The sequence below is a fragment of the Rhineura floridana genome, chromosome 14, assembly GCF_030035675.1.
Source record: "Rhineura floridana isolate rRhiFlo1 chromosome 14, rRhiFlo1.hap2, whole genome shotgun sequence".
Lineage (NCBI taxonomy): Eukaryota > Metazoa > Chordata > Lepidosauria > Squamata > Rhineuridae > Rhineura > Rhineura floridana.
The window spans coordinates 32777088-32805068 of NC_084493.1; the positions used below are offsets into that span (position 1 = coordinate 32777088).

The 27981-nt window shown below is 44.3% G+C and overlaps 3 protein-coding genes across 4 annotated transcripts in view; 1 reads left to right on the top strand and 2 right to left on the bottom strand.

Annotated features, from left to right (window-relative positions):
- Nucleotides 1-252: 252 nt before the first annotated feature.
- LARP6 (La ribonucleoprotein 6, translational regulator) lies at nucleotides 253-27526 on the top strand. 2 transcript variants are annotated; one of them, XM_061594967.1, is made up of 3 exons: nucleotides 253-572; nucleotides 20964-21159; nucleotides 25423-27526. In XM_061594967.1, the coding sequence occupies exons 1-3, from the start codon at nucleotides 361-363 to the stop codon at nucleotides 26488-26490; spliced, it is 1476 nt and encodes a 491-aa protein (XP_061450951.1). In that variant the 5' UTR covers nucleotides 253-360; the 3' UTR covers nucleotides 26491-27526. The 2 variants fall into 2 exon arrangements, with proteins under 2 accessions (XP_061450951.1, XP_061450952.1); XM_061594968.1 differs by lacking the exon at nucleotides 20964-21159 and having other exon boundaries at nucleotides 495-572.
- Nucleotides 23058-24716, bottom strand: LOC133369620 (protein FAM210A-like). The gene has a single exon (XM_061594973.1). The coding sequence runs from the start codon at nucleotides 23935-23937 to the stop codon at nucleotides 23479-23481; it is 459 nt and encodes a 152-aa protein (XP_061450957.1). The 5' UTR covers nucleotides 23938-24716; the 3' UTR covers nucleotides 23058-23478.
- The window catches only part of ADAL (adenosine deaminase like), a 43364-nt gene continuing 41721 nt past the window's right edge, over nucleotides 26339-27981 (bottom strand). The window contains exon 11 of the mRNA XM_061594971.1: nucleotides 26339-26428. The gene's annotated coding sequence lies outside the window, so the exon portion shown is untranslated. The remainder of the gene's footprint in view (nucleotides 26429-27981) is intronic.

Genomic DNA, 27981 nt, shown 5'->3' on the forward strand with positions numbered 1-27981 from the left:
TGTTCTCCCCTCCCCTACTTTGCTTGCGCCCCCCCCCCCGCGATCCTCAGTCAGATCTTCTGAGGCCGAGGCAGCGCGCAGACCGCCCTCCCACAGACGGAGGCCTTTGATCTTGCCCCTCGCCTTCCTTCGGCTGTGCGCTCTGGCCAACGCAGGCGGGGGGGGGGAGGAGGAGACGGGGGGGAGGAGGAGGCGGGAGCCCGGCCCCTCCTACGGTGGCGGGGAACGGGGGGGAGGAGAGGCTGGAGGCGGTTCCTCGGCTCCAGCGGCCTCAGTGCCGTGGCAAAGGAGGCGAATCGGGGTGCGGCGCAGCGCTCTTCTGCCGGCTGCTGGATCGCCTCTTCTCCTCCGCGCCAGGGCATGGCAGAGCCAGAGGAGGGGGGCGAGCTGGCTGGGGGCGCCGTCCCCGTTGAGATCCGCGTGGCCACGGCCCCTGATGCCGAGGTGGAGGACGACGAGGAGGAGGACGAGGATCGCCGCCGCGGGCGCCTGTGCCTGACTCCGCTGGGCGGTGGCAGCTGCAGCGAAGACGATTCCGGGCGGTACTACGGAGGTGGTGGCGGGAGATCCAGGTAGGGCGCCGTCTCCCCACCTCGCGGTTTGTTCCTTGGCGCACCCGCTGAACATGCGCGCCCTTCGCCATCCCAGAGGAAGCCGCGGGCTCTCACCTCCGGCTTCTGGGTTTGCGAAATAATCTGGTCCACTTGGGTCCCCCTGGGGGAGGGTTGTTTTTTCGCTTGATTGTTCATTCCTTTGGATTAAGTTTATTTGGAAGAATTGGATGGCTTCTGCGAGCTAGAACCGACCGAGGCAGGCTTGCTTTATTCGCCAGCGTTTACAGCCCAAGCCTACCCATACGTATTTACTGAAGACGGGGGCTTAACGTCCCAAACGGGACCTTGGCAACAGGTTTTTCTTTTTCCTGGAAAATCTGGATTAAATCGGAGGGGAAATGTGGCCTTGGCATTTTCACGCCAACGAGCTCGTATGGGTGCTAAAAGCCTTGCATGCATAAGTAGCACCCATCCTCTCATAAAACAGTTGTCTGGAAGCATCCTAAGCACCGCCCACTCTGGCATTTCCCCCTCTGCTGTGGGGGCATTTATTTATTTATTTATATTACATGTATTAGTCCTTTCATAACCTGGGTTTTTTTTTTCTGGGCAAGGAGTAATTAAAATAGTTTAATTTAAAAAACACAGTCAAAATCCTTTTACAAAAGAGTTAATGTTTACACCGAAGTAGATCCCACAACATTCAGTGGGCTGGTCTCCCTAGAGCTGTGTTTCAGGCTGCACCCTTACAGCAGAATCCTATGTATGTTTACACAATGTTCAGTACCACTTACTTTCTAATAAGTGTGCTTAGTGCTGCAGCCTGAAACACACTGGGCTAATATCTTGCATTCACTCCACAGTTTGTTTTTTCAGCAGAACAGGGGTTTTCTTCTCTCCCATGTCATTACTCTGTTTCTGCACACCTTTGTAATTAGCTCCACACTAGTTAACGTGAATCTCAATCCACCTCTCCTACTGTTGCTAGAGGTCGGACTAGATTCCCTCGAAGGTCCCTTCAAATTCAAAAATTCTATGATTCTCTGAATTTGGGAAATGGAAGATTGTTGGATCTTGTGCTGAGCTTTTGCAAAAAAGAAAAAAAAAAGCCAGTGGTAAGGGAAAGCCATAAATGCTCCTTTGCTCTTCAAAGCACAGGGTTTTTTCCACGAGCAAAAATTTCCACCCTCTGTTGGAGGGGCACTTACCACTGGAGAGCAGGCGGATGAATCAGCGGACCCCTGGCCACAAGGCAAGTAGAATGAGACAGTTTGGAACTGGCACAAAGTACCCAGATTAGGTGAACAGTCACCATTTGATGCATGTATGGCCATGTGCCTGAGACTGTGTTTCATCTTTCATTCACACAGTAGCCAATGCCAATTCAATACACAAAAAGGTCAGTCTCCCTTTGGTGTGGGCAAAATGAGATGCGATGTTAAATGTATCTTTAGCAACCACATCAGGATTCTTGAAAACATTCGTGGTAGGCATGCATGTGTATGTGTGAAAGAGAGAGAGAGACTTCATCAGGACAACAGCATGCTGAGATGGGAGGCTTAATCCTTTCCTCCCCCTCATGATCCCCCAAAAATCTTCCCACAAGTGCTATTACACCAATAGTAGCTTCCCTGAAACTTGTGGCAGGGGGGGTGGGGGAGATATTTGTCATACCACAGTGGGGGAGCAAAGAGTTAAACCTCCCCTCCCTCTGTGCTGTGGACCTGACAAGTGTCCCGCTCTGCTCACCTGTTATATATGAATCTGCCTTATAGGGAGTCAGACCACTGATCCATCTAGCTCAGTATTGTTTGCACTGACTGGCAGCAGCTCTCCCAGCCTGACTTGGAGATGCCAGGGATTGCAGCTGAGATGCTCCTCCACTGAGCCGCAGCCCTTCCCCAGTAAACTCTGTCATGATTGCAAAAGATGCATTTCACATTGCGTCCCCGTTTGGATCTAGGTGGATGTGAACAGAATGTGGTCCTTTTAAAAAAAACAAATCCTCTGTATAGTTTTCCTTTAGGGGAAAGCACCCTGTCTCTGGGCATGAAGATGGCCCATGAGGCACCTCGCCCACCAAGACGTTGTATCTTTCTACCCCTGCCCCATTTCCTCATTCCCCTCCTAATCCCCAACCTTTATCCTTTTCCAGTTGCATCATCACCACCATCTCAGCATCTCTGAGACTTGGCCTTCCCTTCCCTCTGCTGTGCAGAAAAGGGGTTTCCCTGGGCAAAGCTGCCATTAGCTGCATCTCTCCACCAGGGCAGGAGTAGAATCCAAACCCTGGGTACAGAACCCGACTGTCAGGGATGGGGAATCTGTGGCCCTCCAAATGTTACTGGAACGCATCAGCCCCAGCCAGCATGGCCAGTAGTCAGGGACGCTGGGAGGAGGAGCCAGCCCTGCCTGATCTTCTGCTGCAACTGATATGGAAACGAGGGTAGCAATCCCCTTTCTTGCATTACCTGTTGACATATTCTCTCCTGGCATAGATGCCTGCATAAAAGAGGGAGAGGGTTCTCTGTAAACGGGCACGTGGTGGGGTTTCTTCTAAGCCTTTTCTTCCTACTGCACTTGCAGCCAGCATGCTGCCTGCTCCCAGACTAGCAAAGTCATTAGGCCCATAATATACTATTACCAGGGCTTTTTGTGTGTGTGTGACAATACTCACCAGTATGGAATCAAGGCATCTCTTTTTTTACTGCCCATGCCTGCCATTTTGTGCTAGCGCCCATGGCACTTTTATCAAGATATAAATACCACACCTCTTCTTTTCTTACCAAAAAAAGCACTGATGAATAGTATAAGGTTAAGAAGATTTGAAAGGAACCGGTATTATCTTCATTTTCTATTTCTTTTTAACTTCTCTCATCAATTTCATTTTTAGAAACTACCTAGCTCGTTATGAAATCCCATACACTCAACAGCACAAAAACGTATGGCACACTGCACACACTTTTTGACAGCACAAAATGTGTCTAGCTGCACGCGAGAATGAACCTTGCCACGTGGGCTGGCTTTGAGCATGCATGTCTCCTGCAGCCCCCAGGAGAGCCCATTGCTGTCCTCGTGGACGCAGGCTCTGCCTGACGCAAGAGAGGCTTGGAGGCTCCCAAATCCAGCAGGAAGCTTGGTGCAATTGGAGCCGGATGTTGCACCAAGTAGGACACAGCACTGCCTCATCCTTCTCCAGCCTCTCTAGCCCATGCGATGCTATAAAGTTGCTTCTGGCAGGGAGCTTGGGGGATGAGGTTTTCTCCCTGGGGGTGGGGGTGGGGGTGGCAGGGATCTCCTGCTGATCTGGCACCTGAGAGGAGCGGCTGTAATCTGATGCTGGTGAGGGCTGAGAGGAGGTGCTGAAGGAGGTGCCTTCCCTTGCTTTTCCATCCTTCTGAATCAGTCTGGCTCCACTCGGAGGAGCCGTGCACGTAATGTGTAAGCGGCTGCCTTTTGAAGCTCTCTGCTCTTTATAGATCAGGAGTGAGGGACCTGTGGCTCTCCAGATGGTGTGGGACCTGAACTCCCATCAGCCCTAGGAAGCCAGCGTGGCCAGTGATCAGGGATAATGGTAATTGGGTGTCCACAAAAATCCAATGGACTGCAGATTCCCCAGTCATGTTACAGATGTTATCCTCTTGGAGAATAACTAAGGATGTGCTGAATGGAGTTTCCTCCTCCAGCTGAAACATTTTTAATTTTATGAAGAATGTGGAAGAAAGTGTTGGAAGATATCTTGGAGGTCATCTAGCCCAACCCCCTGTCAATACAGGGTCTGCAGTGCAAGATGCATCTGTGACTGATAGCCAACCTTCCTCTGCTTAAATAACTCCAATAAAGAAGGGCCCACTATTCAAAGCTCTTACTCCTTCCCAAAGCTCTTAGTTTCTCCTGATATTTAGTAAAAAATCTGATTTCCTGCATTTCCTGCATTTCCTACCCACTGAACACCTCTATCTTCTACATAACAGCCCTGCAAGTATTTTAAGGCAGTTATTGTCTCTGCCTTTGATGTTCTCTTCTCATAGTCTAAATATACCCAGCTCTTGCAACCATTCCTCACAGAACTTGGTTTCCAAGATGTTGGCTGGATCAGACCATAGGTAAATCTAGTCCAGCAAGCCTATCCAGACACATAGATGCTGATGTGTTTTAATCTCCTTTCAGTCTGCTGTTAATTTTAATTATCTTTTTAAAAAAAATTAGTTACTTGTTTTTAACTGATTTTTATTGATCATTTTAATATTTCTTGTGAACCGCATAGAGGTTTTATTACAATCAAGTGGTATATACATTTTGTTAAAGAAAATAAATAAATCCAGATTTCCAGATGCCTCTAGGAAGCCCATAAGCAGACCCCAAAGGCAACAACTTTCCCCACTGTTGCTTCCCAGCACTTGATATTCAGAGGTAGACTGTAGCTAAACATGGAGGTTCCATGCGTCCCTGAATTTGACTGATTCTCTTTTAAAGCCACCTAATTTGGTAGCCATCACCATAGTCTGGAGCAATGACCACTGACTTTAAGAGAGAGAGAGAGAGAGAGAGAGAGAGAGAGAGAGAGTAACATTATTGGGTAAAATTGTATAAAACAAATAATATAAGATGAATGAATCAAAAAAGTAAAGATGATGGAGGGGAAAAAATCTCTAACTCAGTATTTAGGGAAATGTACCACAAGAAGGTGAACTAAACTACATAAACAAGACATAATAAATTCTAATTTTAATGAAAAATCATTTAAGGGTAATTAATATTGAGAAATGAGTTTATATTTCTCCTGTGTAAGAGAGGAATGAGCAGTGGTGGGATTATCAATGCAGGACTTTGAGGCAGGTGTCCAAGGTCCCACTCAGTCGAATGAGCAGGTGGGCCCCCAAGTGCCACGGAGTTCGCTTGCCCCATTTTGTAGCAAGTGAGGTAATAACATATTAGAAACTAAAAAGAGGAACACACACACCCCTGTAAGACCATTAAGTCTAGAGCAGTGGTTCCCAACCTGAGGGCTGGGACCCCCAGGGCCCCCCACAAAGTAATCCGGGGGGGTGTACAGTAAAGAAATGAATATTTAAAAAAAGAAGTCGTCACTCCCTGGACACTGTCTGCTTTCCACTGCCGCTGCAGAGGACACCTCCCTTTTGCTTCAGATGAGAGCAGAGGACTTTTGCTGAAGCGCCAGGGCGTCCTTCAGGCACACCAAGGGCAGGCATCTGCCTATAAAATATATGGCAGATGCCAAAGGAGGCTGAGGGTGGAGCTACCAGGAAGAAGCCCCATGGAGCCCCATGATATTCTGATTAGCAAGCTACCTAAATGTGGGCTGGATGAAACAACTATCAGGTGGATCCACAGTTGGTTCCAGAATTGTACTCAAAGAGTGCTTATCTATGGTTCCTTCTCAAACTGGGTGGAAGTAACGAGTGGGGTACCACAGGGCTCGGTCCTAGGCCCAGTGCTCTTCAACATTTTTATTAACGTCTTGGATGAGGAAGTACAGAGCATGCTAATCAAGTTGCAGATGATACAAAATTGGGGGGCACAGCTAATACTGTGGAAGACAGAAAGAAAGTTCAAAGGGTTCTTGATAGGGTGGAGCATTGGGCTGAAAACAACAGAATGAAATTCAACAGGGAGAAATGCAAAGCTCTACACTTAGGAAAAAGAAACCAAATGCACAGTTATAAGATGGGGGATACTTGGCTCAGCAGTACGACATGTGAGAAGGATCTTGGAATTGTTGTTGATCACAGGCTGAATATGAGCCAACAGTGTGATGTGGCTGCAAAAAAGGCAAATGCTATATTAGGCTGCATTAACAGAAGTATAGTTTCCAAATCATGTGAAGTATTAGTTCCCCTCTATTCAGCACTGGTTAGGCCTCATCTGGAGTACCGCTTCCAGTTCTGGTCTTTGCACTTCAAGAAGGATGCAGACAGACTGGAATAGGTTCAGAGGAGGGCAACAAAGATGTTCAGGGGACTGGAAACAAAGCCCTATGAGGAGAGACTGAAAGAACTGGGCATGTTTAGCCTGGAGAAGAGAAGACTGAGTGGAGATATGATAGCACTCTTCAAGTACATGAGAGGTTGTCACACAGAAGAGGGCCAGGATCTCTTCTCGATCATCCCAGATTGCAGGACACAGAATAATGGGCTCAAGTTGCAGGAAGCCAGATTTCGACTGGACATCAGGAAAAACTTCCTAACTGTTAGAGCCATACGACAATGGAACCAATTACCTCGAGAGGTAGTGGGCTCTCTAACACTGGAGGCATTCAAGAGGCAGCTGAACAGCCATCTGTCGGGATTGCTTTGATTTGGATTCCTGCATTGAGGAGGGGGTTGGACTTGATGGCCTTATTAGGCCCCTTCCAACTCTTCTATGATTCTGGGATTACTATCACTGTCTCCCGTCTCCTCGCACTGCCACTGCAGACAACGCCCTTACTTAGAATGAAAGCAGAGGACTTTTTGTGAAGTCAGCCTGCCTTCCTGGGGGGAGGGGGTCACAAAACATTTTGAGCTTATAAAGGGGGACCCGTACTCATAAAGGTTGGGAACCACTGGTCTAGAGTCTAAAATTACCTAAATACATCACTGGGAACTCAAAGACCTGTTGCCTTTTGTCCCCTTTACCTAGAGATTGCAACAAACCACCATTTACAAAACCACTCCAAACTGTGGTTTCCAAGTAGTCCTGGTTATTAGCCTTAGCTGTAGTTAGCATCAATGTGGTGATGACAGTAAGCTTAGGGCGCATAGGAGTCTGCAATGTGTTTGCCATCCCCAAATGATGTCTGGAGTACAGGGATGTTTGTGCTGCACTGATATGTGTTATGTCAGATTCTTCTGCCACCACCCGCTAAATGAATGACCTGCTGAGCACCTGTTTCCATCACAACTGCAGAGGGGTGCATTTTGTTAATCTCATCAGCTGGGTGGTGTTTACATAGTGGAAGAAAAAAGAAGATTAGGATGGCTGGGTTCTTCAGAGCTTTGCAAAATAGGGCAGGATAGCCTGTTAGGAAGCTGTTGTTAATTAGTGTGATTGGCTTGTTGAAGTCTCCCTCTGGGCTGTGCGCACTAGCGGCTCTCTGCAGGGAGTTGCCTAAATATAAATGAATCAGAAGACTCAAGGCACAGTCTCAGATTACTGCCATCTTAGTGAGCTGGCTGTGGGCATTTCCGATAGCTGCAGTATAGAGAAGTAGTTCTGGGACATTATGTGTCTGTCTTTCCTTCCGTCACTTACTGCTGTTTTTGCCTGGCCTCCTAAAGCAAGGGTAGCCAACATGGTGGCCTCCAGATGTTGTTGGACTTCAATTCCCATCAGCCCCAGTTAGCATGGGCAATGGGCAAGGATGATGGGAGCTGTACTCCAGCAACATCTGGAGGGCACCACATTGTTTACCACTGTCCTAAAGACTCTGATTGCAAGAATACATAAATTTGGAGAGAATGGGGCATGGGAGGGAATCTAAATAAATTTCTGATGATATTAGGGCTAGTTACATTCTCCCTCTTTTCTCCCATCTCTCTAGCCATAGAGCACCATGCGAACACAAATTCTGTGTCCCAATTTCTTATGTGGCATTTTTGTTTTTGTTGTATTTAACCTTCCTAGCCTTCATGTTTGCATAGAGATGTTTTGGGAAGCGTGTTAGCAGTCTTTTGGGAAGGTTTCGTGTGTCAGCAAGGAGGAGTTGCATTTGATAAGGCTTGCAGTTTCTCACTCAAGGCTACAATTTCTTGTCAGTGTTGGGACATGAGGATTTGTTTTGATGGGAGACAGCTTCTTCAGGAGGCTCAAAGAAACAACTAGTCATGTATTTCCCAAAGTAACTCTAGGAATCCTAGAACCTACAATCCTGTTCCAGAGGGCCTAAACCTACAACTCCTAGGGTTACTTTGGTAAATGCATATCTAGTTTAAAACCAGATTTTCCTTTCTGCCCTCTGAAAGAGTACTCCACGTCTGCCTTAAGTAACCCTAGCATGAGGTAACAGCAAAACCAATTTCAGTTTGTAGTGAAAGTAAGAGTTTAGTCTGAGACCCAGTGATGTACTTGGAAAACATTGTGCCTCAAATCAGGAAAGCCCAGAAATAGAATCTAAGCAGTGCTTGCAGATGCATTCAAGGCTTTTAAACAAATGTGAAATAACAAGGAAAAGTCCCTTACCGCTCAGCTGCAGCTTCCTCCGGCTCAACCCCCAAGCCCCACACCTTTTTTCTTAAAAAAGTATGTCCATAAGAGCCCTGCTGGATCAGGATGAAAGCCCATCTAGTCCAGTAACTTGCTTCAAACTGTGGTCTACTAGATTATTTGTGGAGGCTCACAAGAAGGACTTGCAGGCAGTAGTCCACCTCGACTGTTGCTCCTAAGCCGCTAGCATTTGGTGGTACACCACCTCTGGACATGGAGGATTCATTTACCTGTCCTAATTGTAAGAGTGAGATCCATCCTTTGTGAATTTGGCTAATTCTTGAGTACTACCCTTACCTCTCTTCTCAACATTTTGGGAACACAGACCCCCACAATATATGTGGCGTGTTTTTAAAGGGCTGTATTCAACTAAGGCCTACTCAGGGTAAACCCACTGAAATCAATAAGCTTAAGTTAGTCATGTCTATTAACTTCAGTGGGTTTACTCTGAGTAGGACTAGCACTGATATCACCCATTGGCTTTTATTGTTACTTCAATACTGCTGCTAAATTTTATTTACTTGATGATGATGATGATGATGTACTGCCTTCAAGTCGATCCCGACTTATGGCAACCCTATGAATAGGGTTTTCATGGCAAGCGGTATTCCAAGGGGTTTTACCATTGCCTCCCTCTGAGGCTGAGAGGCAGTGACTGGCCCAAGGTCACCCAGTGAGCTTCATGGCTGTGTGGAGATTTGAACCCTGGTCTCCCAGGTCGTAGTCCAACACCTTAACCACTACACTACTACTTTACTACTACTTTGGCCTTATAAGCCACTTGATCAAAGAGCTCTCAGCAGTGTGCAAATAAAATTGTAAATAAAACACAGCTAAAAGCCACAACCCAATTATAAGCAAATATACATAAAATCATAATCATAAAAAGACTAAACCAATCAAGCTTTTAAAACGAATTTAGGTAACCAAATTATATGCCTGGGCAGGCTTGCCGAAACAAAGCCTAAAACAATATACCGAAGGTGCCTGCTAATGTAAATGGGCAGGGAGTTCCAAAGCATAAGCATAGCCATGCTAAAGGATCGACCCCTCACCAGTGCAGAATGTGGCACTTGTAAAAGTGCAAGTGCCATAGAAGTAATCAAATAGGCACATATGGGGCAAATGATCTCTTACATATACTTAATTTGTTTATTGTATTTATATGCATTATAATACTCTGTATTATATTCAGTATTATGTTATGCTATGGTTTGCCCAGTTTTGGTCCTGCAGAGCAACCCATAAAGCAAGTCAGGTTGGTTGTCTCAGCACCATGGAGAGCTCCAAGTAAGCTACTTGCTCTGAGAAGGGCTGGAGGTGGCCAGAGGCTTTTTGAACCTCTGCCTCCAGTCCACTTCTCTCCTAGGCTCTGCCTCCTTTGTTGAACAACTGCAGACTCTTAAAGGGTCAGCCCTCTAGCCACAAGATGGACACTTCTTTTGTGCTCCATGGTCTCCCTCCTGGAGCACTCTGTGTGTCATTGAACTAGTGGGGCAGCGTGAGAGGCAAGAAACTTTGTTTCTTGGAACCAGGCAAAAGCACCTGTGAGCATCCCAACTCTGATTCTATGGGCCCTGTCCCTGTGAGGTCTGGTTTGGTGGTCTTTTGCTTGCCACTCTCAGGTTCATTAGCCCCCTGATCACCAGCATCAGGCTCAGAGCCAGGAATCCAGACTGGCTTCTTAGATGGTGATGCTTGAGCTTCTGACTCAGTGTCCTGGTTACTGCTGGACTCTGGGGTCATGACAAGAATAGCTTTTGCTCAGTAAGCAGACAATGTGCTTTGAAAAACCATCTGGGCTTATTAGCAGGGCCTGGCATAGAATATCTTGATAGCCAAAGGCAAAAGTCCAAATGGGGTGTGTGACCTGGAAAACTGTCTGGTAGGCTTTACGGGGTGTCCAAAGAAAGAGTCTCTCTTTCTGGTCTCACCAGTATCCAAAGTGTGTTAGGCTGAAACACAAAGGGAGCCTTCTCTGTAAGTCACACCCAGACGGTGGAATTCTCACCCAAGAGAACTCTCATCTTGCCTTCTCCCCCATGACCTTCCATTAGCTTGCAGAGGCTTTTCCCTTTGGACAGGCACCAGTGGCAGCCAGTGCCCATTGGGACTGGCAGGGTGGAAAGCAGGGAGACCAACAGCAGATGAAGCCACAACTACTCCCAGGCTTGTTATAAGTAAGAAGACAGGCGGGGCACAGGACTTGTTGAGGGCAAATTAAAGTTGATGAGGCAGTGCCCGATTTGCCCTAGTAGGCCACCCTCCATTGTTGCGCATTTAACTTGCCTAACTACAGATGTACTGAATGCCTCAGGTGGGGTCCCGCTTCTGTTTCCTGATTTTATTTTACCTTCTGCTTTTATCTTGTATATTTCTTACATTAACTGTTGTTGAAAGTGGCCTTTAGTATTTTAATGCAAAGACAGGATTCCGCCCACACACACTTTATTTATTATTTATTATTTCAATTTATATACCGCCCTTACCGAAATAGCTCTCAGGGCGGTGAACAAACTTCATGTTTGTTCCATTCATTCTTGCAACCCAAACTGAACACCATATCATGTAGCAATCCTATGGCTATCAACCATGATAATGATTCACTAATAGGAAAAAAACCTTGCGGTTTAAGAATGTACCTACAGCCAACAGCTATTTCTATCAAACTTTAAAAAGCAGGGATATTGCACAGGGGAGCAGGAGACCTGACCTCCTCTCTGAGATATTGTGCTGCCCTACAAATTTGTCAAAATGCAAACACAATTTGGGTTGATCTTTCACAGTCCAATCCACTTCCTGGGTAGCTTGGAAGAATTTGTGGCAGGTAACATGTGCCTCTATTTGAGACAGGTAACATGTGCCCCTGAGCATATGGTGAGTAGTGGCAACACCTGCCATCTCCAAAGATGGAGAATTACATTTTTGGATGTTTGTTGGTGTTCTTACTTTGCTTCTTTTCTGTGTTACGACAGTTTCTACAGAGAATCTAACCTAGAAAATTATATTTCTCTCATTATTCATCCTAGAAATCTGTGTCAAATTTATTTTTATTAATTTCAAAGCCTTTGTATTGGTCAGTGCCATATGCCATATGCCTTTTGTGTTTCAAACTGGAGGTTATGCTTTATTTCTATTTTGGGTGCATTAACAGTTGAATCTGAAACTGTAGTTTGATGTAAAAACAGACTGATTACAATATGTTGCTACTTCAGCAATCTAGCTGTTGGAAAAAACAAACTTAGCCTGCCCAAAGATGCATGTTTTCAGCCTGCTATGCTTAAACTACTCCACTTAAGGAAATGGGGGCATGGTCAATTAAAAACATACAGCTACCTAGAAATTTGCTAGAATATATTTCCCCCATCACTGTTTTGCCTTGTGCAAACTGAGACACTCCTTATGTCCATTGGAGACTATTCTGCAGAACATGCATCTTGGGTAAGCCAAGTTTGTTTTTCCAACAGCTAGAGTCATTGCTGAAGTAGCAACATATTGTAATCAGTCTGATTTTACATCAAACTGCAGTTTCAGATTCAACTGTTAATACACCTAAAATAGAAATAGAACATAACCTCCAATTTGAAACACAGAAGGCTGTCTTCACCATCATATGGCATTGACCAATAAAAAGGCGTTGAAATTAGTAAAAATAAATTTGATATAGCTTTCTAGGATGAATAATGAGGGAAATAAAATTTTCTAGATTAGATTCTCTGTAGAAACAATAGTAACACAGGAATGAAGCAAAGTAAGAAGAACACCAACAAACATACAAAAATGTCATTCTCCATCTTTGGAGATGGCAGGTGTTGCCACCACTCACTATATGCTCAGAGGCACATGTTGCCAAATTCTTCCAAGCCACCCAGGAAGCTGATTGGACTGTGAAAGACCAACCCAAATGGTGTTTGCATTTTGATAAATGTGTAGGGCAACAGAATATCTCAGACAGGAGGTCAAGTCTCCTGCTCTCCTGGTGCTTTCATTATGGTTACCCTATTTCCCTGCTTTTTAAAGTTTGATAGAAATATGTTTGGTTTAAATGAAATAGGAACAGTTTGTAGTCCTATTTCTTCAAACAGCTTATGGGTCCAGAGTATGCTGAGAATTAAACCAGATTTTTCAGGAATTTATTTTGTGCATTTTTAGCATGTTTGTTTGTTTCCCCCTTTGCTCTGTATCAGACACTAGTTTTAAAAGAGACTTTATTGGCTGCTATTTGTTCTGAGTCAATTTGCAAACCAAAGCTCTTCTCAGACCAGCAAGAAAGAATGCATTTGCAAGGTAATAAAGCCTTTACCAGAAGGATGCCCAAACTGAGTGCTCTTAACCTTGAACAGTGGAAGAGCAGAATAAGGATTGCTCTAGAAGTAGACAAAGTTTTTCCTGTGTTGAAAAACCAAAGCCACAGGAAGATGCCAAAAAGATAAGAGATGAGAAAAGAAAAATGCAACTGCAAAAGCCATTATTTTTTATTCTCTTGAAGATGATCAGCTAGTCCGTGTTACTGAATGTAACACACCTAAGGAAATGCTGGAAAAACTCCAGACCTCATTTGGCTTTACCAGCTTTGGGTCTGAAACAATGCTGATTCAAGTGATGATGAAGCTGAGACTGGAAACAAAGAAAAACTGAAAAACACAAATTCTTTGATTACTATATTTGGCAAGTTGAAGTTAACTGGGCTTGAATTTAATGACCAAGAGAAGTTGGGTTTCCTTATGGGCAGGAGAGAGATTTGAACCATTTATTTCTCTTTTAAACGACAAACATGAGATTAAGTTTAAACAAGCCATTGCAAGGCTAAGAGAGGAATGCATTGATCAGAGTTCTACAAGTGGCTCAAATTACCTGGCCAGTGGGAAGGACAAAGGGAAGGGGAAAGCCCCTCCCAAGAACCAATCACAATGCTATTTTACCTGTGGGAGGTGTGGTCACCTGGCTAAGCACTGTGACTTACCCAAGAGCTTCTCAACCAATGGTAGCTCTCCAAATTTCAAACAGAGAGAACAAAGACAAAAACAGCTTTTGCCTCGAGAATAACAAAAGACCTCAGAGAGCAGGCCCCCAAAAAAGCAATTTCCGTTTTGTGCATAAGGTTCTGATGGCAAATAATTATAAGCAAAAATCAAACAATTGGATTTTGGACAGTGGTTGTACAACTCACAGTTCATTTAATGAAGCTTTGTTTGATGAAATAAACAGAAATATTCAAGGAAAAATTCAGACTGCTAATGGCCAACACATGGAGATTCATGGAGCTGTCAGTATTGTTCTAAAATGCAAATTACCTCATGAAACCATGGAAAACATAGCAGAACATATTTTATTTGTACCTGAATTGAGTTGCAACATGCCAAGTGTTTCTGCATTAGATAAGAAAGGATTTGCAATACATTTCCAGGATGGAAAGTGTACAGTAACCAAATATAATATTTTGTTTGCACAAGCTTCAATCAGAGTGGCTGACTTTTAAAACAATCTGGCCACTGGAGTTCTGTCAGGGGAATAGGAATCTCCTCTCAGCACCCTTCACAAACTACACTTCCCAGGATTTTTGGGGGGAAGCCATGACTGTCTCACGTGAAATTAAGGTCTAGTATGGGTGTGGTGTGTGGTCAAAGTCTGGATGTAGAGTCATTAACTCCAAGCAATACACACCATTAAGAAAAGGTAGTTTACTTAAAAGAAAAGAAAGGTACATATAAAAAAGAGAGCAGCATTCCTTTATTTAAAGCCAATTACCCTCAAAGGGGCTGAGTAAGAGATACATTTACATAACACTGTGAGAGATTCAAGCAGACAAAGAAAAATAACAAAGTTTACCTATCCTTGCTAATACTGACTTCAAGTTGAAAGCCTGGTTCCCAATGGCTTACAAGAGTCTTCAGGTGTGTCAGGGTAGATGGAATAGGGAACAAGTAACTGAAGGATCACCTTCACTTTATGGGGCTTAGCTGGCGCCCCTCCCGTGATCACATTCTCTGAAGATAAGGAGGACTAGACAGTCACACCAAGTGGTCCCTGATCTGCAATACCCAAACTCCTGACTTTGATCTCAGGAAGCAGATAAGAGATAACAGATAGGACTCTGCTGCATCTTCTTGACATTAGCAATTTGCAGCCGTCTGGCACTAAAACACTTGCGTTTCCCCAGCACAGAGTATCCCAGAGGTCTTTGCGACAAAGCCCCCCAGAATTCCCTCTGGTTGAGCCATTTTAGCTTGACCAAACTTAGCTATTCTTGACAATACGGGTGTGTGGTCTGTATTTCTCTCACTTGAAAAATAAAATAGCCAGGGTTTTTTTAAACCTCCTTAGCAAGGCAAGATGTTGCTCTCCCCCACCTCCCTCCTTTGTAGAGCTGCCCACTGCAAAACACAGCAGTTAATTCCCAAATTATGTTTTGGCGGTAGGGTTGTTTTGGAAATGAGGACACAAGTATTTGTATAAAGAGGAAACATGTGCGTATGAGTGTTTACCTCGCCTTGGCTGGTGAAAACTGCATTGTTCCAAACATTTTAAACAAATGGGGGCGGGGGGGGGAATGTTGTGCAAAAGCCTAGGAATGGAAAAATGCAGCTCAGGGAAGAAGTATGTTGTGAAGATGAAGGCAGCCTGAAAGCAAGGGTTGAGCATGAAGAGTTTTGCAGCTGTCATGGTGGTCAGCCAGGGATGGGGAACCTGACACTGTCCAGATGTTGCTGGACTCGCAGCTCCCATCAGGTCCCCATCATCACCAGTGGTCAGGGATGGTGATCAGTTGCATCAAACAGTATCTAGAGGGCTACAGGCTCCCTATCCCTGAAGCAGAGAATCAATAGATGCCAAGCTGGGTAGTGCCATCTCAATGCATTTTTAAGTAATAGTTGTATGTCCGAATGGACACCCAGTCCTAGCTTTTGGATGCAAATGGACACATAAAATTTAATTAATAAACCAAGAACACAGATTGAGTTTGGAAGGCACTGGAACACTGACCAGAGAGATGAAATTTTAGTGAAATTGAACAGAAACATAGAACATTGAGGCACATTACACAATAATTCTTAGGGTTAGTACAAACCAACGGTCTTTCTGTAAAACTCCTTAACAAAATTCTGTTCACTCTCTTTTTTAGTCTGAATCACTTTCACCTCAATCCAAATGTCAGGGCTTGTACATGGTAGAGAGGCTTCCATATGCAAGCTATTTGAATGAAGAAATGGACACCCAGAACAATTCCTTTAAAAAATACCCTGTGTCACCTAGTGGTTAGAAGACAGGTCCCCCCCCCCAGCCCAGCAAAGTCTGGTGTATTTTGTGTGTGTGAGTGTTAACTTCAGCCAAAGAGAGATTGTTTCATTGATGAGATATCAGCTTGTTATTTGCACAAGATTGCCCTTAACAAAGGCTTGTGTCAACACCCAAAATGTGTTCAGCTGCAATAAAATTCCCATTTGCACTCTCTGCTGTCTGCTCGTTTGACACCTTGTGGGTTTTCCTCTCTTTGGCCGGGGTACTTTTGGGTGCTTCCCTCTTTGCTTTTTTGCTGTGTGTTAACTTGCCAAGGCTTGAATAGTTAAGGGAAGTTAGATTGGTCAGAGTAATCAGGCTCCTATCCATGTTTCATGTGACTTTATTATTATCTTTTATTTTTATCTTTATTTATACCCCGCCCTTTTTCCAAAACTGGAACTCAGAGCGGCTTACAACTAAAAATGGGTACATATAATTTGGACATATAAAAATCTACATTTAAAATAGAATTAAACTCATTACAGCATTAAAACAATTAAACATCACCTAAAAATACCTAAAACCAATTTAAGAATAATGTGATCAAACCATAAAACAATACAGGATACCTCTAGAAGTCCTGTCCTAAACAACTTCTACTCCAAAAGCCTGCTGGAATAAATAAGTCTTCACCTGTCGACGAAAGGACAGTAAAGAGGGGGCCATTCTTGCCTCCCTCGGAAGGGAGTTCCAAACCCTAGGGGCAGCCGCCGAAAAGGCCCTATCTTGCATCCCCACCAATCGCACTTATGACAGTGGTGGGACTGAGAGGAGGGCCTCTCCTGAAGATCTCAGAGCCCGGGTAGGTTCATATAGGGAGATATGGTCTGACAAATAGCCTGGGCCTAAGCCGTGTAGGGCTTTATAGGTCAAAATATCTGTAGCTTTGACATGAAAGCTTATGCACAGTAAATGTTCCCAAGCAGGGGTTCCCAAATGGAGGTCCCCAGACCACCAGTAATCCACAGGCTTCATTCAGGTGGTTCACGGCATTCATATGCTGTGGGCTCCTGCTGGGAGGAAGGGCGGGATATAAATCAAATAAATAATAAAGATTGATTTTTAATTATTTTATTGCCTCTTTTATTTTTTATACTGCATTTTATTGTGTCACAGTTTGAATTCTATGGAGTGCACACTGGAAAACAATGAAATACTGTATAAGCAATAGAAAAAGAAATAAAAATTCCATTTAAAAAAGCACAGCATCGAGCACAGTGCATTACAGTTGCTACAAAACTGGCAGACAAATCATGAAGTGGTCTGCCAAGACCCTCAGCAATTTTCAGGTGGCCTGTGGGGGGGAAAGGTTTGGGAACTACTGTGCTAGTCTATTCCTAATAGGGCTCCAACGCTGTTAAAGGCATTTTAGTTGATTGATCGTATGTTGTATTTTATTAACCATGCACATATTTAATCAGTAGATTAAAAACAGTATTTCTGTAGCAGGAGGCACATATATTCATTTTAGATCCTTGCTCTTTTGAACTCTGAAAGGAAACTTTTTCAGACCCCAAAGTTGAGAATGGGCCAATGCTCAGTGGGTAGAGCAGCTGTTTTGCATGCAGAAGGACCCAAGTTCAATTTCCAGCACCTCCACTTAAAAAGATCAGGTAAGCAGGTGATGAGAGAGGGCTGTCTCTGAACCCCAGGAAAGCCAACTGTCAATCAGAGTGGGAAATACTAGACTAGAATGACAAATGGTTTAATCTGGTGTAAGACAGCTTCCTAATGGTGTATCTCTAATTAGAATTATGAGGAAAGGTTGAAGGAACTTGGCATGTTCAGTCTGGTGAAGAGAAGGCTGAGGGGCGACATGATTGCACTCTTTAAGTACCTGAAGGGCAGTCACATAGAGGAGGGTACAGATTTGTTCTCTGCTGCCCCAGAGGGTAGGACTAGGTCTAATGGTTTTAAGTTGCAGGAGCGTAAATTCAGATTGGACATTAGAAGGAACTTCTTGACAGTAAGGGCAGTTCGGCAATGGAACCGACTGCCTAGGGAGGTGGTGGGATCCCCTTCGCTGGATGTCTTCAAGCAGAGGCTGGACAGCTATCTGCGGGAGATGCTGTAGCTGTGGATTTCCTGCTGTGAGCAGGGGGTTGGACTCGATGGCCTACAAGACCCCTTCCAACTCTATGATTCTATGATTCTATGACACAGGATGAGAAACCAGATTTTGGGAGAACACAAATGCTTGAGTAATTTCATTGAAGTCCGGCTCTAATATCTCACTCAACTTATCTTTGCATTGCTCTGGTTTGGGCAGAGCTTAAGCAATTGTAGCCCAAACACATCAATATCCCAATTCTACCTGGTTCAACAGATGGTGTCTCATTTTTTAAACTGAATTAATGCATGTTTATTGAATCCAAAGTAAAGTCTTGGTGAGTGGGTGGAGAAAGAGAATCCCCAATGACTTCACAGATCCTAGTGATTTGCATTCAAAATATCCAACGGGAGGAGGTGGATTACATTATTCTAGAGAATATGACTGTCAAAAAATAAATGATTGGAGTGCCAGAAAAACAACCTTATTAGATTGTGACTCATCTGCTAGTGAGTCATCCAGGAAACCAAACAGAGGCACGCGTCAAGGATAAACGCTTGTCCTTTGGCTCTCCAAAGCTCCAGAAGCGTAAGAGTTCATCACTCTTTTTCTGAATATTGACACATGCAAACTTTTGGGGGTGGGGGCATCAGTATCCAAGCCTGCCTGCTATTCCCCCCCCCAAACCAAGTGTCACTTGTAAGACAATAGCACTTTGATTAATTTTTCTGGTGGGCCATCCATTTAGCAGGAGCTGACATAATTCCATCATTTAAGAAAACGTTTGTTTTTTCTTGCCCTTGAACCGAACGTCTGGAAAGATGGCTGAAGCAAGGCGGATGAAGCAGCTCAAATCCCACGCCCAGCACTGGGGACAGACAACAGGGCCGATCAGTTCTGGAAGCAGAGCAGCAGGCTAGATTAGGGAGGTGCTCTCCAGATGCTCCCCATATGTTGCTTTTCTCTCCAGATGTTATGGGGCAACAACTCCCATCAACTGGCCAGTTGCCCGAGATGCTGGGAGTTGTAGTCCAGCAACATCTGGAGGGCTGCAAGTTCCTCACCCCTGCAATACACAAAAGTGTACATGATTTTCCTACTGAAGTATTTTGCTGTGGGCCAGGAATCAAAACGGCAAGTAGGAGAATCTCTAGGCCGGGCTACTCAATGTGGTAACCCATCTGCACTGTACATTTAAAGCAGTATCATGCCACTTTAAACATCCATGATTTCTCCCAAAGCATCCTGGGAACTGTGGGTTGTTATGCAGAGGCCTAGTCATCTGGGGTCTCGGGAGTCTTAGGACCCCTTACATTTTTGGGAGCAGGGTTTCTATGTCTTCAGCATCCTATGAGCCAATCAGCATGAAAGGGGAGTGTGTTAACCACTGAGAAGTACCTTCTAACATGCGTCCTTGTCCTTTCCTGCCAATTGGAAGCCAGTCAGAGTGGAAAGGGATGAGTCAGCCACTGAGAAGACTCTTTTCAGTAGCTAACGCTCTCCCCTTTCATGCTGATTGGCTCCTAGGTATGTCGGTTGTTGTGGGAGAAGGCATTAACATCATTCTCAACCCAGCAGCAAAAAAGGGGAGAGGGTGTGTGGCTGTGACTATCATGAAGGACCCTGCACTTCTGAATTTGCCACTAGTCTATTTTTGTTAATGGTGCTGAGAGCGGTTAGGAGAGCTTTCTTCCCCTCACAGAGCTACAATTCCCAGATTTCCCTAGGAAGAGAGATTACCTGTTAAACCACTATGAGAATTAACCTTGGAAGAATTGTTTCCACCCTGTGGAAATGAGGGAAGAAGAAGAAATGAGGGTGTAAACTGTCATGAGAAACTGAGCCAAAAGGAATGAGTGAGGTACCACAGGGCTCGGTCCTGGGCCCAGTTCTCTTCAACATTTTTATTAATGACTTGGATGAGGAGGTGCAGGGAATGCTTATCAAATTTGCAGATGATAAAAAATTGGGAGGAATAGATAATATCCTGGAGGATAGAAACAAAATTCAAAGGGATCTTGATAGGCTGGAGCATTGGGCTGAAAACAACAGAATGAAATAACAGGGATAAGTGCAAAGTTCCACACCTAGGAAAAAGAAATCAAATGCACAATTATAAGTTGGGGGATACTTGGCTCAGCAATATTACATGCAAGAAGGATCTTGGAATTCCTGTTGATCACTAGCTGAATATGCATCAACAGTGTGATGTGGCTGCAAAAAAGGCAAATGCTATATTAGGCTGCATTATCAGAAGTATAGTTTCCAAATCTCATGAAGTACTAGTTCCCCTCTACTCAGCACTGGTTAGGCCTCATCTTGAGTACTGCATCCAGTTCTGGTCTCTGCACTTCAAGAAGGATGCAGACAAATTGGACCAAGTTCAGAGGAGGGCAACAAAGATGATCAGGGGACTGGAAACAAAGCCCTGTGAGGACAGACTGAAAGAACTGGGCATGTTTAGCCTTGAGAAGAGAAACTGAGGGAAGATATGACAGCACTCTTCAAGTACTTGCAAGGTTGCCACACAGAGGAGGGCCGGGATCTCTTCTCGGTCATCCCAGAGTGCAGGACACGGAATAATGGGCTCAAGTTGCAGGAAGCCAGATTTCGGCTGAACATCAGGAAAACCTTCCTGTTAGAGCAGTACGACAATGGAACCAATGACCTTGGGAGGTGGTGGGCTCTCCAACACTGGAGGCATTCAAGAGTCAGCTAGACAGCCACCTATTGGGGATGCTTTAATTTGGATTCCTGCACAGAGGAGGGGGTTGGACATATAGGCTCCTCCCAACTCTACTCCTATATGATTTTGTGAAAGGGAGTTGATCAAAACCTTTTATTTTATTTTTTTCTTTTCTCCCTCCCGTTAGTGGTGGTGAGAATGATGGGGATGGCTTTGGCCACAACTGGAAACCTCCAGAGTATGAACTGATCCTGAAGCTGGTGGCCCAGATTGAGTATTACTTCTCAGATGAAAACCTTGAAAAAGATGCCTTCCTCCTGAAGCACGTGCGGAGAAACAAGATGGGATATGTCAGTGTTAAGCTGCTGACATCTTTCAAAAAGGTATGCTTTTATGTAATTTATCAATGTCTTTACAAGCCCCCCTCTCGCAAAGCTTCAGAGCAGTGTACACTAAGATAAAAACATGTTCCAAGGAATACCAAACAGTAATGAAAATGACTGGCTACTCAAAAGACCATTTTACAAAACTGCATAGGCCTGTCAGTACAAAAAAAGTCTTCAAGAGACGTCAATCGAAAGTGAGGATGCCTGCTGCATCTCTGCTGGAAGAGTGTTCCAGCACATGGGACTGGTAACAGTAAGTACCTGACTTCTGGTTGGGGCCAGTTGAGCCTCTTTAAAAGGGGGCAACTAACTGCTTTCCTCTGGATGATCTCCGTTAGCTGGCTGGGATACAAAGGCTCAGACAGTCCTTAAGGTATCCTGGACCCTTGTTGTATGGTGGCTATAAAATGATGGTTACAACCAGAGAGGGCAACAGAGTGGGTTTTTTAGGTGATGGGTCTCTATGTATCTGGTTTTCCTGTGAGTTTCAGTATGGCTGAGGAATGTCCATCTATGTCCAATGAGTGGCAAACTGGTGGCCGATGTGCCTGATCTGTCCTGTCAAGCCTTTCCTGGTGGTACACCAGCCTGCAACCCAATTCTCCAGCCACTGGGGGTGGGGGGAAATGTGCAAAGCACCCGTGGGGACTGAGCAGCGTTCATCTTCATTGTGGGGCTGGGCGGGAGAGGCTTTAGTCTGGGAGACCAACATTGGCCCCTTGCCCTGTTCATCAAATGATCTGATCAGCAGGAAGTGGCAATCCTCATCATCATGCTGGCATGGGCAGAAAGGCCTTGACAACTCTGCCCACCCTGGCACCAGATTTCCTGGGACTAGCTGCTGTGTGTGAGTGAGGAACTGTGAGGTGATCACGGCCACTTGTGATCACACCCACCATTGGCATGCAGTGGCTCTCGAGATAAAAAGAGTTGGACACCTTTGATCCCTGTGCAGTGCTGGCTGGTCCATTTGGGTGACTGCCCTAGCAACTTCAGCATGCCCTCACCCAACTCTCACCCAACCCACTCACCTCCCTTCCAACTTACAACCAGTCCAGGGGGTGGCATTCCCTGTCTGCTTCTTCCTCCTCAAGCTCAGCATTGTCCTTGTAGAACTCAGCAGGGAGGAGGATGGGGACAAATCTGGAATTAATTGGCCCTGCCTCTCATTAGCTCTGGCTGTTTCTGCCGCCAAGTTCAGATGCTGCAAACCAGGTCCTAGGGTAGAAGCACACTCACCGTTCTCCCAGTTCCAGGGCATCTCCACCTCTCTTTTCTGAAAATGGGGGCCACGACGCTAGTCAAACCCCACCCTTTTTTACTGTAAAACCTGGTGGGAGCAGCTTGTGTTGTTTTCTAAAGTCAGCTTCAAAGAGTTTTCGCAACTGATTGGAGCTCAACCCATTCCCCCTCCAGATTTCATTTCATTTCTAATTTGTATGCCGCCTTTCTACATCACTGCACTCAAGGCGGTTTACAACCATAGAAATGTCAAAAATATACAGAAATAATCATACTATCATCCAATAATGCTACAAAATACAAAATAATACCAAAAAAACCTTAAACAACAAATGTTACAATGTTACATAATACGACATATACAAGTGTTGCACCAATACAAATTACTAATAAATAAAACTCATATCAGTCCCTTCTAACATACACACCCTCTCAGGCTCCTGGCTCTCACCCAGGACCCAAACACAGCTCACCCTCAGAATCTTGCAGCAAAGAAGGGACCTGGGAACTGCTTACATCATCATCAAAAACTGCTTACATCATCATAAAAACAACTTGAAGCTTGTTTTGATGAATAGACACTAAGGTAGATGGCAATTCATAAAAAATATCAAAGTAACATACAAAATCTACAATGAAACATAAAACACCATACAAACAATACAAAATCATCATTAAAACAACTAACTACTAATGCTGGATTGCTACATGCAGCACCTTGGTCTTCAACTGGCGGGCAGGGACCCACTATTGGGTCACAGCGTAATCCAAGGTTGGTTGCAACAGCAGTGCTACTATCATGTAAATGAATTAAAAAAAATAAGAAACTGGTCTCCAAATGCATGTTTGGCTTATAGGCGGGTCCCAGGTCTCAAAAGACTGAAAGTGACTGGAACAGACTGGTATTAATATTGTAATATGCTCTTACAACGTGAGATTGTAGTAAATAATAACTGTAATGGAACATTGCAACTTTTTTACATACAATAAGAACCATACTGCAGAAGTGATTATGTTTGTTAATTGTTAAGATTTGCTGAAAGCTAATAAGTACAGTGATGATAAGTTCATCGCTTACTTTAAAGCTGCATAGTAAAAGGCTCCAAACCATATGCTGGAAGTCAAAAGATGCACTGGGATCAAAATTTTGCCGTATTGTTTAAACGTTCTCTTGAATCTCTGCACAAGACTAATTGGTTTGTCTTGTAAGGGATCAAGCTCTACAGAATTTGGTTCTATGGAGTCTCTCTGGGCTAAGTTACCAGATAGTGTGGTAAGATTTTCTCCCTCCAGTTCTTTATTGCGATGGTCTACTGGTTGGGATGATGCCCTTTCCTTGGAAACACAAACAGCAGCAGATGTATGTAGGCACTGGTGCTGGGAGGTCAGAGCCAAGGAAACCATTTTGTGTTTAGTATTAAGCAAACAGCGTTGTCCTTTTAAGAACGGAAAAATACAGGTGCGATGAGACATCAAATATGTCCTGTGCACCAGCTGAAATGGTTTCTGCATCTTGATTGATGGCAATAGCATATTGAAGATACTCTTATATACAGCTCCTCTTAGACTAAGGCTTTTCAATCCCAATGTCACACAGCTGGTCTATTCACAGAATATCAATTGAAGGAACTATGTCCAATACTCTTCGAAATTGTCAGTCTGTCAGAAGAACAAAGCCTTTATCATTAATGGTTTTATTACTTGTTCAACTAGGCTCATAATTAAGTCGTTGTTCTTCGGATGTACTAAAAGTCACAGCCACTAGACCAGACCACTCCTTCAATGCAAAGATCCTTCAGCTTTCCACTAGAGCACATGTGGCTAGTGGAAATGCTTTGCTCTAGCAACTAGTGCATTTACTGCCCTAGACTCCGAATGCGTACAGAAGAGCTGAGTTCTTTCATTCTATTGGTGTCCTTTGTGCACCTGACCCCAATGTCGGCTGGTCCATTATGGCAAACGGGGCACTGCCCCACCTGCCTGCTTTCCTACTTACAACTAGCCCAAGAGATGGCTCTAGCTGTCAGCTTCTGCCTCCTTAGTCTCATTGTTGCCTTTCTAGGACTCAGCAGGGAGGAAGATGGGGACAAATCTAGAATTAGTTGGCTCTGGCACCACCTACTGTTGGGCTCCCTGCCTTCCTCCCCACCAGTCCCAGAGTTCAGTCTGTGATTAGAGTTCATATTTGCATAGAGTCACTGGCTCTTAGCTACATTCAGAATGAGGCATGTTCTTTTAAGATGCAGAGCTAGAAGACATGTAAGCATCAAAAGGGCCCTCAAAGCTTTTTGAAGAATGATTCCAGCTTTACCTATTTTTCTTTTTTAAAGATTTCTCAGCTTGTCTTTCAGCCAAAGCTTCCTAGGCAGCCCTGTTAAATTACAACAATTTTGATATCAAGATTCTGGTTAAAATTACAGTAAAAACAGGAGGAAAAGCAGTAGTAAGTCATAAACAAAATTATTCATTATTAACAATAAAGAGTTGTGCCCATAGAATAACAATAAGCCATTGCACTCGTGGAAGTGGGGGTGATTTTTGCTGAGGCCTTCTGAAAATCTTCTGCAGATGGTTGGAGGACCCCCTTGCAACAGCTTGGATATATAGGAAGCTGTCTTTTACTGAGTCAGACCATTGGTCCATTTGCTTAGTATTGTCTACACTGACTGGCAGTGGCTCTCCAGGGTTTCAAGCCAGGAGTCTCTCCCAGCCCTACCTGAAGATGCCAAGGATTGAATCTGGGACCTTCTGCATGCCAGTCCTGGCTCTCTTGCTGGACATGCAGCTGGCCCAGCAGCCATGAGGCCACCTTGTGCTCTACTTTCCTCTCCAGCAACTTAAATTAGGTAGTTTGAGTGTGTGTATCTGTCCCTTGCTTTGCCATGCACTTAGTGTTCACCCCAGGCTGATGGACAATTACACAGGTGAACGAAGGCTTGTCCCATTTTTGATACGATTTGTTAATAAGTCATGGAAACTATTCCAGGCTTTTCTCAATGGGCTACCTTTTTGTTACAGGTAAAACAATTGACCCGTGACTGGAGAACCACAGCTTATGCCCTGAAATATTCTGACATTCTGGAGCTGAATGAAGACAGTAGAAAAGTTCGGCGAAATACACCCGTCCCTGTATTCCCTAGCGAGAATCTCCCTAGCAAAATGCTGCTTGTCTATGACATCTGCCTGGTTTCTGATCTCCATCCTCTGGATAAAGGGCAAGAGAATGGGTGTGTTCAAGAGAAGATCATGGAGCATCTTCTTAAAGCCTTTGTCACGTTTGGCGTCATTTCGTCGGTTCGTATCCTCAAACCTGGCCGGGATCTTCCCCCAGATATCAAGAGATTCAGTAGCCGATACAGCCAAGTTGGAACCAAAGAATGTGCAATCATAGAGTTTGAAGAAGTAGATGCTGCCATCAAAGCTCATGAGTCAATGTGTGTTACTGACAACCAAAACGCCATGAAAGTTGTCCTCATTGGAATGAAGCCACCAAAGAAGAAGGTCGTCAAAGACAAGAGCCGCGACGAAGGTTCTAGTAAGGGCCTTAACAAAACACGCTCAATGAACAAGAGAGTTGAAGAACTTCAGTTTGTTGGTGATGAATCTTCAGCCAACAGCTCCTCGGAGCCAGAAAGCAACCCAGCATCTCCCATGTCAGGACGCAGAAGCAGCTCTTCCAACAAATTAAGCCTTTCTGCCTATCAGAACAATCATCTCAGCCCAAACGTGTCTCCACGGTCCAGCCCTTGGAGCAGCCCTTCTTCGCTGCGTAAAGTATCTAGGATGTCTCCGCTTGCCGAAGATGGCAGGCTTAGCTTGAGCACCAGTCCCGAGATGTCGAGGAGGTGTGCAGATTATTCATCGGACAGTAGTATTACTCCTTCCAGCAGCCCGTGGGTTCAGAGGAGGAAGCAGGCTCAGACTCTAACACAGGAGAAAAGTCCAGTAGGTAGCCCAATGCAGAGTCCCAAAATACAGAATGCAGTTGGGTTACCAGTTGGCGTGCTGCGCTTACCCAAGGGACCTGATGGTACAAAGGGATTTTATAACAGTCATGAAAGGTACAGGCCCACGAAGAATGAATAAGCTTTGTGTGGTACATCAAACAAGTGAATTATTCCAGTATTGTCCACTTCAAGGACTTGGATCAAGGCAGTGTTTTCATTTAAAAAAAAAAGCTTTTCTATCTGTGTAGCTTTGTATATTTGTATTTGCTCTTAATCTACATGTTGTCATTATATTTTTCTTGTTTTCAAACCTCAGCTTTGCTGCATTTTACTTTTTCTTCATATAGATATGCCAGCTATAACCAAACATTTTATGGGGAAAAACTTTTTATTTTGCAAAGTATGTGCAGTGGTCAGAGTTGTACCCATTGGTCTAATGGTATGTTGAAGTCTCTCATTCATGTAATGTTTTGCAAGGAACTCTGGAGTTTCTGACATTTTGCTAGTGTCATATCTTGAAAAGACATTTCCTAATGTCTTCTAGACAAAAAAGTGTACTTTTGGTAGTATGAATAAAAAGCTGCAAAAATTTTAAAATGTCATGTCAGACTTAAAGCTGGACAGGTAAAAATTGAATTTTGGAATGTGTAAATGTGTTAAAACTGCCTCTTTTTGGAATATGTAAATTGGTGGTTTTCCCACTTCAGCCACATATGCACTACACATTTAAAGCAGTATCATACCACTTTAATCAGTCAAAGCTTCCTCCAAAGAATCCTGGAACCTGTAGTTTGTTACAAGTGCTGAGAGTCGTTAAGAGACCTCTGTTGCCCTCAGAGAACTACAATTCCCAGAGTGGTTAAACAGTTAATCCCCAGGGAACTGTGGGAATTGTAGAGGGAACTGTTCCTCTGTGAGGGGAACAGGGGTCTCATAACAACACTCAATGCTGATAACAAACTACAGTTCCCAGGATTCTTTGGAGAAAGCCACAACTGTTTAAAGTGGTATAGGAGTTCTTTACATGTATAGTGCAGATTAGGGTTGCCAGGTTCAGGGCCTGAGACTGATCCTGTATCTTTAGGAGAAGAAAGTCAGCCAAGTGCAAATGTTCTTGCACCACTGAAAAACCACAAGGTGGAATTCTCCCTTCCCTCTGCACAACTTTTAAAGATGCAGAAGACCTCTTGGTTGCCAGGCCCTGCCTCCCAGAGGTCTTCTGTATCTTTAAAAGTTGTGCAGGCAGAAGGGAGAATTTCACCTTGTGGTTTTTCCCATTACACTGTTTCAAGAAAACCTGCACTTGGCTGAATTGTCTCTTCTCTTAAAGATACAGAATCACTCTCAGGCCCAGAGCCTGGCAACCCTATACCTGAAGTATCTATCAACCAATGTTAATAGATAAGGCTATGGTATCCCAGAAGTATATTGTGAAACTGTCTCCTTGTTACTCTACTGTAAAGGTCAGAACTGAACTTGGGGGGCTGATGCCCTAGCCTCGACATGGCTACCATTTTATTTTAAACTCCAGTGTTTTCGCTTCACTATGGGAAGATCTTTACAAATGTCAAACAAAAAGCCCATCTATCTCCAGAATTCAGTGGCTGACAACATTCCTACATATGAAGCT

Coding starts and splice junctions, on each gene's coding strand:
- LARP6 (XM_061594967.1), top strand. CDS start 361: ATGGCAGAGCCAGAGGAGGGGGGCGAGCTGGCTGGGGGCGCCGTCCCC. Junction 573..20,963: donor GGTGGTGGCGGGAGATCCAG/GTAGGGCGCCGT, acceptor CCCTCCCGTTAG/TGGTGGTGAGAATGATGGGG. Junction 21,160..25,422: donor TGCTGACATCTTTCAAAAAG/GTATGCTTTTAT, acceptor TTTTTGTTACAG/GTAAAACAATTGACCCGTGA.
- LOC133369620 (XM_061594973.1), bottom strand. CDS start 23,937: ATGCTATTGCCATCAATCAAGATGCAGAAACCATTTCAGCTGGTGCAC.